The 11539-nt window shown below is 40.4% G+C and overlaps 1 protein-coding gene across 1 annotated transcript in view; it reads right to left on the minus strand.

The window, feature by feature from the left end:
• The window catches only part of vstm2a (V-set and transmembrane domain containing 2A), a 114043-nt gene extending 102833 nt beyond the window's left edge, over positions 1 to 11210 (minus strand). The window contains exons 1-2 of the mRNA XM_012851582.3: positions 9923 to 11210; positions 8640 to 8806 (exon numbers count right to left, since the gene is read on the minus strand). Of these exons, the coding sequence (XP_012707036.2) occupies positions 8640 to 8806; positions 9923 to 10001 (246 nt within the window). The 5' untranslated portion in view covers positions 10002 to 11210. The remainder of the gene's footprint in view (positions 1 to 8639; positions 8807 to 9922) is intronic.
• Between the last annotated feature and the right edge of the window lie 329 nt (positions 11211 to 11539).

Consider the following 11539-nt stretch of genomic DNA (forward strand, 5'->3'; position numbering starts at 1 on the left):
TAGATTAGCGCAAACCAATTTATTCAACAGTGAGAACAATTTAAAAACTAGAAATCCCATTAATACAAATATATAAAAATCACAAGGATATTCGATGAAACAAGTTACACTCTCATCACACTATAGCCATCAGTTCATTTTTGATGGCAAGGGCAATGGCAGATAATCTCCCATATTGGGTTACTACGCATTTAAGACTGCAGGATTAGTACGATTTGATCAGAAAATAAACCAGCCGGTCCCAGGTTTGTTTGGACACTGCTGCTCTGACGTGTCATGTAAGCCAAGCGTCTGCACCACTGCAACAAAGTCAGTGCAACAGCGCCTAAAGTATTGCGGCAGTGAAGCGATAACACCCGTTAAACTCCCACTACGCTTTGCAGATTATTTCCTTATGCGGTTTGATGGAAACGAAAACTAAAAGCATTCAGTTGCTTTTGGATTAATTCATGCTGTTTCAAAACACCAGCATATGAGACAAAACAGACAACAGGGGGTTCTGGACAATGAAATGGCACGAAGCATTTTAGAATGCACAAGCAAAGCATGCAAACAAAAATTTGTTTTTTACAGCCAAGCTCCATCATATATTAAATTCAAATCTGTTCAGTATATTCCAAGCAAAAATAGAGAATTTCTGTTCATTTCCTATAGTTTCAGTTAAATAGCAGCCTTTGGCATATAGCAGTGGCTGTTATCCTCATTTAACCCGGTTCCATCGGAGTTCTGAGGCAGACACCATCTATACAATAAAGACTAGATCTAAAATGTTATTTTTATATAGATACACAGTAATTATTGACTTACTCTGAGTTTTTCCTTTATCAAGGAGCTTTACGCTCAGGGGGTCGGGGAACTGTCCATGGTGTACTGACCGCCTGCCAATAATCTGATACCTTTACTGTCTTCATGAATCTAGATGGGATTGTTGTTATTGTAAACTTTGTGTACCAATCTTTTTCTGTGTTCTCCAAATTATGTCTGTTTTAGTTGACTCCTTTCTATAAAAATGGGCTAGTTTCCATAAATGAAGGTGTATAAACTAGATTTCATTTTTTTCCCTCACTGGCAGTGAATTAGTCTATATTAGAATTAGTCTGTGTTGGACCTGAACTCAAAGAGTTTACTTTGTGCTGGAAGTACCCATAAAACATCTGTTGTGTTCTGCCGCTATATGAATCAAGTAAAATGAACTGCAATGTACTGTATAATGACACAATTATGTGTGGTTGGTAACCACAGAGGTTGCATTCCAACTCTGGAACCACATTTTCTTTCCCACCTAGAATTAAATCAGAACAGAGAAGCCATCATCGGGGGTATTGATGTATTACTAGAGGGTTTGTAGAGATGGGCTGCTGTCTGCTGAATTATAATGGACACTGACCATCTCTCTTATCTCAAAAAAAAAGCCAGAAAGCAACAGGAAACATGAAAAACAGCAGTTTTAGTTAATCTAAGTTCGTTACAAAACAGCCTAAGAATATGTGTATTTTTAATAAAGTGGCAACACTCCACATTCTCCTGCAGAAATGTTTCCAGAACCTGAGTGCCTCAGTCTCGCTACACTTACCATTGTGTAATAAGTGGAAGAATTTACCGACTAACCTGCAAATATGGTGCCAAGATTTTCCACAATAATACAATGCATCATAAACGTATTAAAACCCCTTGAAACATAAACAGCAATGTATTCTTGTGGGATTTTATGGGAACGACCAACACAAAGTAGTGATAGCTCCCATCTGAAAGGAGTAATTCTCCCAAAGGAAAATCTGAAAAGTGTGGCATGCATTTTTAAACTGCCCTCTGTACCCTGATACATTTATACTGACATTGTGTTATACAATTGCAGTATGAATCCAGCTGGTCTGTGAAGGCCTCACATCTTAGAGAATAATAAATAACACACAGGTCATGGGGAGAGCTATGTTCTAAACCACAGAGAGTCACAACTGAGATAGGAAATCTATCGCTAGGGCAGCCATCCTTCGAGTACTCCATCTCCTGGCCTTGAGGGAAGAGTGGCAAGTACAAAAATGTTGATGAAAGAAAGTCCTAGAAAGTCCAGTTTGGTGGAAGTTATAAAAGGACACCGCAGACATGTGGAAGAAGGTGCTCTGGTCAGATGAGGCTAAACATAAAGTTTTTGGCCAACATGCAAAACTCTACATGGTGGAAAGCTAACACATACTAACACATAGCATCCCCCTGAGCAGAAGGTCCCTGTGGTGAAACACAGTAATGGCAGAATCATGCTGTGGGGGTTCTTTTTTTCAGCATGGCCAGGGAAGCTAGTTAGAGCTGATGGGAAGATGGATGGAGCTAAAGAAAATATAGAAAAAAAGTTAGAATCTACAGATGGATTAAAACTGTTCCTGTTGGTTCACAATTAAAGAATAATCATGTGTTGGAATGGCCTAGTCAAAGCTTATGCCTAAATCTAATTGATAATCTGTGACCAGACTTGAAAATGCATGTTGACAAAGGCTCTCCATCAAATCCGATTAAGGTTAAGATTTATTTCAGTCAGCCAAACCCCAAAAGAGTCATAGCTGGATTTCAAATAAGAGAAAGTAGTTCTACAAATTTATGACTTAGTCGGGGTGAATTACAATTTTCTGATTAGATTTTTGTAAATATTCTGTACTACTTTGTGTTGCTCTGACACCTAAAACACCTATTATCACATTGCAACTGTTGTTGTTATGTAAGAAAATCTGAAAGAGTTGGGTGGGCACTCTTGCAAGGCACCGTACCTGCTACCAGATCCTTGACTTTCGACTCGTATGAGCTTTCATCCTGCATGACAAGACCAAAAGCTGAACTGTAGCCATGGCGCAGAGATGTTCTGCATTGCTAGAATCATCTTGTTTGTTCCTTTTCAACCTTGACTGTCCTTTCAAAACTAATGACCCGGACCAGAATATCTGTAACCCAATCCTCTCATCCTCTACCTTCCAAGAAAAACTTATCAAAGCCTTGTCTCAGGGTGAAAGGCCCACACAGCTCTACTTTGGTGCCATCTATCTACAAGTCAGAGCATGAGAATGTAAAAAATAAAGAAATGTAATCTAACACAGCAGGGCTATTGAGGGGACGGGCTTTACAGATGCAGATGAGGATTTTATGACACGCCAAACCTCAAACTCCACATCATTAGTGTCAGTTGTGGACGGCTGGTTTTAAATACGTACTCTGTATTCCAAGCTGAAATAAGATGGCTTTGTGGCGGCGCCTCTCCCGTTTGAAATGACACAAGTGCTTTACGAGCCCTTTGAAAAGCTGCTTCCCCTGCTCATTAAATGCTCACATCCCCAGATCTATTCAAATATATGGGTGCAAAAATGATATTCCAAGTCTGCTTTGACAGCCACACTTAAGCCTTTGTTGATGACACTCAACAACGGTGCATTATTATATGTTATTGCAGCTGCCTGAAGCTGGGAGAAAGCACAGCCTAAAATGCCTCCCAGAGTGATGACCAGGCGTTTCTCAGCACTCCGCTCATTTTCTGTAACTGCACTTCCCCTCCCTCCCCCGCCTCCGCTCCGCTCCGCTCTGCGTAGCTTTTTGACTTGAATCAACAACATCACAAAGTGTAGCAAATCGCGGCGGCACCAGCGCGCCTTCCCCGTGTCATGGAGGTGCGATTGTTTCTGTCTGAGCTGGTGCATAATTATGAAGTGGCAGCGTGTTTGCCTCTGAAGAATCTCAGAAGGAGACTCATTTATGCAGTTGTTTGGAAGGCGAAGGCCAGACCGCTCCCTTCTCTATTGATGTTTGTTTTCAGCCCTGTCTTTCTAATCCACGTCCAGGACAGACGTCGCAGGGGATATGTTGCAACATGTTGTCCCCGGAGACTTCAACACAATGCACTGCTTCATCTTTCCCCCTTGCAGTCACTCCTGTACGTTCTAAATCAAAGCTGCAGTGGTTCCATGCAGGAAGGTCGTTGGAAAGATTGTACATATAAAGACAACCAGAGAACTAGGTGACACCTCCTGTACAGAGAAGTCTTCCCATTGGGCTTTGATCATTAAATGAATCATTACTGGTTTAATGTCTCTGTGCGTGTGCATATTGCAAATGCCTGTTTTTGTGTAACTGGCAGACGATGGCACTTCAATTACAGAGCAATTTTATTCCCCAAACACTGACTGGGCTCCTGGTAAAGACGGTGAAAGCTCTGTCTGAATGTTCTCTTTCCTGCTCTGTGAGATCTACTTGACTTCAATGCTCAGCAAAAACTGCAACTCTGAGGGGTAACCTCCCCGGCGAAAATAATTTAGATGATAGTTTTGTCAGGTGTCCACCACAGTGTGCTATCTAACAGTTTCACTCAAGACACCATAACAACAATGATGGTTCTTTACTCCAAAGTATAGCAGGTCACAACAAGGGGATGAAAAGAGTACACGCAAAATAAAGGCTTGACCAGATTGGCTGCCCGTGAATTCCAAGTTATTTCCTTAAATACTAGCTGTGTGTATTTCCAACCCTTCTAGTTGAAGTAAGTATACTCATGGTCAAAGCAGAATAACCCTAACCCTAGATCTTAGGAAGAAAGATTTAGGGTTAGGATTACCCCCACTCAAACCACAAACCAAAAACACAATGTTGAGCATTGGTACTAGTTTAAGTTTATATGGTTATAAGTAGTAAGGCTTAAATATGAATACAAATCAGTATGTGGTCAGTTCTATCTCACATTTTGTTAACCATATGCATATTAGTGCCATAGGTTTTTGGGACACCACTGTACATATGGAAAAATGCACCTGTTGGTTGTTTTCTCATGGAAAGAAATTGCAGCTGAGGACATTATTTAATCTAAAAATTAGGGTTATCAGGATTGATTTATTTAAAACTCTTAACGAAGGTTATCTCCCAGAATCGTACAGAAATTTTTCACGTTGACAGACTGTGTGTGCTCATTACAGCCAGGTTCCACTTCATACTCATGTACATATACAATCCAATTCAAACAATCGATTTAGTCCATATATATCAAACTACAGGTAGGGTACAGAACAGATTATCTGCACTACAAGAAAAAAAATAGGGTGCTGTTAATTTCATCTCTTTGGCCTTTTTATAGCTTTGGAGACCCAATTTTCCCCCCCAGGGTAAAAAGTGAGCCAACTGCCATAGGATCTTTATCAATGGCAATCATGTAGCAATTCATGCTTGTCTTAATGTAATTTCATATAAGTTTTGAAATCTAAAACGTAAAGTAATTTTCTTTTAACATACTTACAGTTTATTGTAAAGAGAAGATTTTTTTTCATTGCAGAAAACAATATCTACCTGCAGAAAGTCCAACCTTTTGCACCTCTATGTTCCACCCCTTCTCCCAATCTGGTTGGGAGACGGTGGAGGCACGTGTCTTCTAACAGTTCCTTTACAATTAAAAACTGTAGGGGAGCGTGCTTTTTCCTTTCGTGCCTGGGTTCTGTCAAACAATCTCCCTTTAGACATTTGGCAGGCTTGTTCTGTGGAGGTTTTTAAAGCCAAGCTAAATACCCACTTGTTCACCTTATCTTATGAAACCTAATGCGATGCCTAAACTATATTGTTTTCATATTGGTCTTACCTTTTGGTTTTACCAGTTTTTTAGGTTGTATTGTTTTATTTCTTGATTTATTATTTTTATTACCTACTGTTCAGCACCTTGATTGATAGTTATTATTATTATTATTATTATTATTATTATTATTATTATTATTATTATTATTATTATTATTATTATTATTATCATTATTAAAGTTATTCAATTGCCACAATCGGGATAAGAACCAGAATTAATGAACGAAGGGTGTACTACGATATAAATAATTTACAAAGAAATATAAATTCACATGGGATTTGAGCTTTGTATGCTAAGTCCTTCGATTTTATGAATATATGTAACATCCCAGATGAATAACCTGGTTGGCAGGCTTAAAACTGAAGTAGTGAGACAAAAGGAGACATTGTGCTGGTATGAAATAGGGCTTTGACTTGAATTGACCCTTCACCATGCCATTTATGAATATATTAAAACATAATCCTGATTTGTGTGTGCACATTATAGGCTTTAGGATTGCTAGTCTTTGTGCTGTAGAAGAAACATTTCAAAAGTCTAAATAAGCATTAACTTTGGTGGTCATGCAGAGGTGAAAATACCTCCTCACTACGGCTTTATTTCACATATGCTATGCCAATAAAAAAAAAAGCTGCTCTCAGAGTCTTTTCATGTGAACCTTTGAAAGAGCCAAAGAACTCCAACTTTTTTATGCATGCAGCCTTTATTTGCATGAACATTTGCATTCTAACATATCCTGCTCATTTCCCCCGAACTAGCAGGAGGACCACTGCTTTCGAAACAGCTTCTGTCACATGGAGCGTCCATTCACACTGCAGCGCAGTGGGACAAATACACACAGCAGCTTTCATTTCAAACAGACTTCCACTGATAAGAAATATGACAAACAATGTGATGTGTGCCTGAATAGGCCACTTCAGCCCAACATCCAAGAGTCACGTGGGATCAAGCTCAGATCAAAGCCTGGCTGATGCCACTCAGAGAGCTGGGCCACAATAGAACAATAATTAAAAGGCACATGGATATCCAGCCTTGCTCGCATCTCTCTAGCACACATACACACATATGCACATTTCCCGTCTACCCCTTTGTCAAGGAAACAGGAAAAAAATAAACAGCTCCGTTTTGATGTCTGTCTTGACAATACAGCAGCTCCTCCAAATCCTGACATGCAGCTACCTGCCACACAATAAGTAAGCAAGTCATTTCCATCCATCTGAATGCAGTAAACACACAGAGAGGCCCTCTCAGCCACCGAGCAGCCCGTCATTAATCGGGGGCAAAGGGGAGCTGTCAGAACCAGCAATAACACAGCAACAATACATAAGCTGAGGGGAAAAAAGGCACTGTGTTTCCAGTTGAGCTGTTTAATGAGGCAGCGTATAAGAATATGCTTCGGTCGAATCAGTTCAGCCACTTTTATCCATTCATCAACAGCAGGGCTCATTGACTTCATTTATTATGTAATTAACATGCAGAACCAGCTCATTTTTTATTTTTTCCCAACTCGTAATTAATACTCTTGTTTTGTTCCCTTGATGGGTCCCTCAATGTGTTGGGATTTTTATTAGTGTTTTTTTTTAAGGTAAAGGGGGAATTTATGACCAAATTTGGATTTAAATGGGAAGGAAAAGGAAGATTTAAAAAAGGTTTTAGGCTTGTTACTTTAATGTCCTTTCCTGTTGGGTCTGGGGGCCTTACAGCGGCAGTGACAGATTTAAAAAAAAAAAAAATGTTTTGGTCTCACTGAATTCCGAGCTCGAGTTATCCTTGAGTTCAGACCTGCAGATTCATATTTGAACAGTTATTTCCAAACACAAAAAAGAAACTAGAGGTTGTAGTCTTGGAAAGATGTTTCACTTGTTGACCTGCCAATCACAGACCAGAGCCAATCCAGGGAAACTCTGATATCTGGCTGATCACTTGGTACATCTCTAAAAATTACAATATTCTTCCTGTTTCTTACCTGACTTTATTAAATTTCTGGCAACAGGTTGTAATAATTAATATGAACGTTGAAAAAGTAATAATAAACATTATCATTATATTAAAGTAAAAAACTTAGCACTGATAATTAGGTATTAATTTCCTTTTTAGATTAAATCGGTTCATTGAATGCCAAAAGGAACCAACCAGGGAAACTAATGACGACTAACAAAGTAAAAATAACCACAGACAAATGTAGTTCAAAATTTACATAGTTGATGTATTATATCTAATGTGTATGTGCATGGAGAAGGCATATAATCATGACCACATGCAACATGTGAGGAGCGGGTCCTTTAAGTCCTATAAATTGGAATAACATCAGGGGTCAAGTCAGCACCACAAACTCCTTGTTATGCTCCTTAAACATTCCCAATCTATTTTGGCATGCAATGTCATATTTTGCTGAAGGAGTTCATGGTCATCAAGCAATACAGCTGTGACTGGGCTGTGCCTATGCAACACACTGTGTAATCCGACACCCCTCTATCAGCGCCAGCATAACTCACTCAATGATTTAAACCATAGTAGCATTGCCCATGACCCTTTCACCATGTCACAAGTATTGCTTCATTGGACCATATGGAAGATATTGACCACAGCAGAGAACCAGGAACACCACTCTAACACTGTAGTTTTGGAGATTCTCTGAATCCAGTCTTCCAGTCGTCACAATGTGGCCCTTGTGAAATTTGCTGAAATGCTTCTGCTTGATAATTGTTCTGCTTGTAACACATCAGCTATGAGAACACAATGTTCTCTATGGTCATAATGTTGTGTCTGAACGTATGCATAGCTGCCTTTCATTAGTTTCGGGTCACATTAAATCTCCACACATGGCAATAACACCAAAAGCTCAGAGGCAGATTTTACGTGTGCTGAACAGGTCGGTGAGTTTGGGTGTTTGTGCGTAAAAGCGCGCAGATCACTTTGGATGAAGCCTGTTTTCCTTTAATGAGTGGGTGTGCTTATAACTCAGCAATAAAACCTCTCCATTAGGGGAAGAAGCTGGGGTGTGGGGTTGGGGGTAGCTTTAGTCAAAGCACAAACAGAGGTTTCTTTGTACCTCCTCAGCGTCAACAGCCTCCTCGCTGTCAGTGGGCTCCGGAGCTTTCACGAACCACCACTGGATCTCCAAATACACAGACGTAGTTCCACTCTGGAAGGCGCATGCCATTTCTATGTTTTGGCCCTCTTTAACTGTCATATTGGATGGCAGATCCGTAAAGCGACCTGTGGACCAAAAATAAAAAAGAGAAAAGGAAGGGGTGAGAAGGTGGTGGAAGTCGTGAGGATGGGTTATGATGGGTTGGAGAAATGACGATGTTGGGATTTCTACGGCCGTTAATCAATTCAGGCGCATGCAGTGGAGAGGAGCACATGAAACGTACACTCCTGAGCAAACGAAGGTAGATTCCCATCTTTCCAGTCTCCCACAGTCCTCAATTCACAGAATACTGACGACACTTTGACGGGTAAAAGGCAGCATGGTTAGATTATTCAGACTTTTCATGGCGCACAGGCTCCAGCGGATTTATTTTTTTCTGGAGTTGTTCTTTACACACACACACAGACACACACACAGACACACACACACACATATGTATATATATATATATGAATGTATATATATATATATATATATATATATATATATATATATATATATATATATATATATATATATATATATATATATATATATATATGTGTGTGTCTGTGTGTGTGTGTTAAGTAATCTAAGAGAAAGTGCATTAAAACGGGGAAAAGCGGATCTCAGAAACTCGGCTGCAACCTATCGATCTTTAATGGAAAGAGATGTGTATATATAGATGTGTGTGTGTGTGAGTGTGTTTTATTTTCAGGATTGCCACCGTTTAGCTTTTATTGCATTTCAACTATTCTGTGTGCAGGATGTGCATCCTTTAAGCTGTTTCAAAGTGGGGATCTCGGCAGAATGAGCCAGCCGGGGTCTGCGTGGCGCTTTCAGCACCGCGGACAGCTCCTGCAGCCGCTCTCCACGGCGCTCCAACCAGCAGGGCAGCTTTTAAAACAAGTGCTCTTTCTTTACCGAGCCATCTGTTTCACTGTGGTGAAGAGAAACCGGATAAACAGCAACCGATTCTCCTCAACAAGAAAAATAAGTGACTTATTAAAAAACACCAGTTGCTTATGTTTCAAAAAAGACGCAACCTTCCTCATTTCTCATCCCTTGTTCCCAGTGCGCATCCACTTAATATGAGTCGTTTTCTCCGCAGCATCCGTTGCGCTGCGCACTTTTAACAGGGCAGCCCATGAAAAAAAAAGAAAAAAAGAAAAAGAAAAGCCCCAACACGATCAGCGTCTTACCTTCAAAGGAGAATCCGAACTGAACACAGAATCCGGCTAGGAAAACAAATCCAACAGTGTCATGAGAGGTCCACATCATTTCAGTTGTATAGAGGTTCGCTTTTTCACATCAGACGTTTAATAAAGAGAGACGGGGGGGAAACCCAGCAGCAGCAGCAGCAGCAGCAGCCTGCACTCCAGTTGAATCAAACAGTCACAGGGCGAGCGTGCCTGAACGCAGCTTTCCGCAGGTTGAACATGCTGAGAAACTACAGCTTCCTCCCCGCTCAAGTTTGGAGTCCCGCTCCGTGGATTCCTGCCTCACTCTGCGGGCAGCGGCTGGCTTCTGCCTGGCTGCGCTCAAGTGTGTGAAAGAACCCGGCTGCGGTCTTCTTCTGCGCTACCGGAGAGACGTCAGTCTTAGAGGATCACTGTAGCATCCACACACGCACACACACACCCACCTCAGAGAATCTGCTCTGCATCCGGCCCCGTCCCCGCACACTGACCGTTAGGACTCACGGAGGAGGGAAGGAGCGAGCATGCAGACAGATAAACAGACAGGCGTGTGCGCTGCGCATTCAGGGTTCTGGAAACCTGCCGACAGATGAGTGGATTTTATTTTGAAATTTCCCGAACTGTTGTTCGCGGTTTACTTCCCCGGCTTTAGATCTACACAGATGCGGGGATTAATGGAGTTGTAACTAAATGCGGGGTCAGCTGCAACACGTAGACACGAGATGCGCTGTTTGTACAGGGAAGTCGAATTTTTACGCTTTAAAGTCGGGTAGATGAAGCGGGACCCAGGCCAGTAATCGGAGGTTCCCCATCAAGCCCCCACGTCAAAAACCCGCGCACATAAAATGGTAGAGGAAGTTTCAGTTATAACTGCTTTATTTTAGGGTGACGATATTTTGAATTTGCGAAGAGACTCCGTCAGGAAACACTTTAACGCCCCCAAACAGAAGACTTATACTTCAAACATATTGAAATTCTGCCTTATCTGCGAGGTGAGATGGAAGAGTCAAATAACAAACTTCATGAGTCAACAGTGCCTTTAGAATATCTGGAATTAAAACATGATGGGAATAATAATAAAAAAAGTAGAATTTAAAATAATATTCTGAGGAAATATTCTACTAATTTTGTTTTAATGTAGTTATGAAAAGAAGCAGCAGTCTCAGTAAGTCACTTATTTAACAAACAAAAATTTTCTTCTTCATCCTAATTTTCTTTCATCCTCCGTGTCTGCCCATCCATATTTTGCTGAAGAGCTGATCTTACATTCCAGACTTTTTTATTCTTGTAAATAGTCTGTTTTTCTGCATAAATACACACGTTCAACACAATCTTGAGCTCACACTGTCAGTTGCAAATTTTTTTTCTTTTTTGATTATGCTTTTTAGTAACTGATAACTCTACTAATATGTAAAATTTTTTCTTATGATGCAAATTTCCCTTCGCTGCCTAGTCTAATAGGGTTATTTTTATTTTTGTAATTCTCACCCTTGTTTGTTTTTGCATGCTTCCAATTATGTTTCACTTTGCTGCTGAGAAACCTGGATTTCTTCACTATGAGATAATAAAGGATATTCCCACTGTTTTCAGTTCTATTCAACTATTCAGTTTTGGTAGCTT

Source organism: Fundulus heteroclitus, chromosome 21 (genome assembly GCF_011125445.2).
Source record: "Fundulus heteroclitus isolate FHET01 chromosome 21, MU-UCD_Fhet_4.1, whole genome shotgun sequence".
Lineage (NCBI taxonomy): Eukaryota > Metazoa > Chordata > Actinopteri > Cyprinodontiformes > Fundulidae > Fundulus > Fundulus heteroclitus.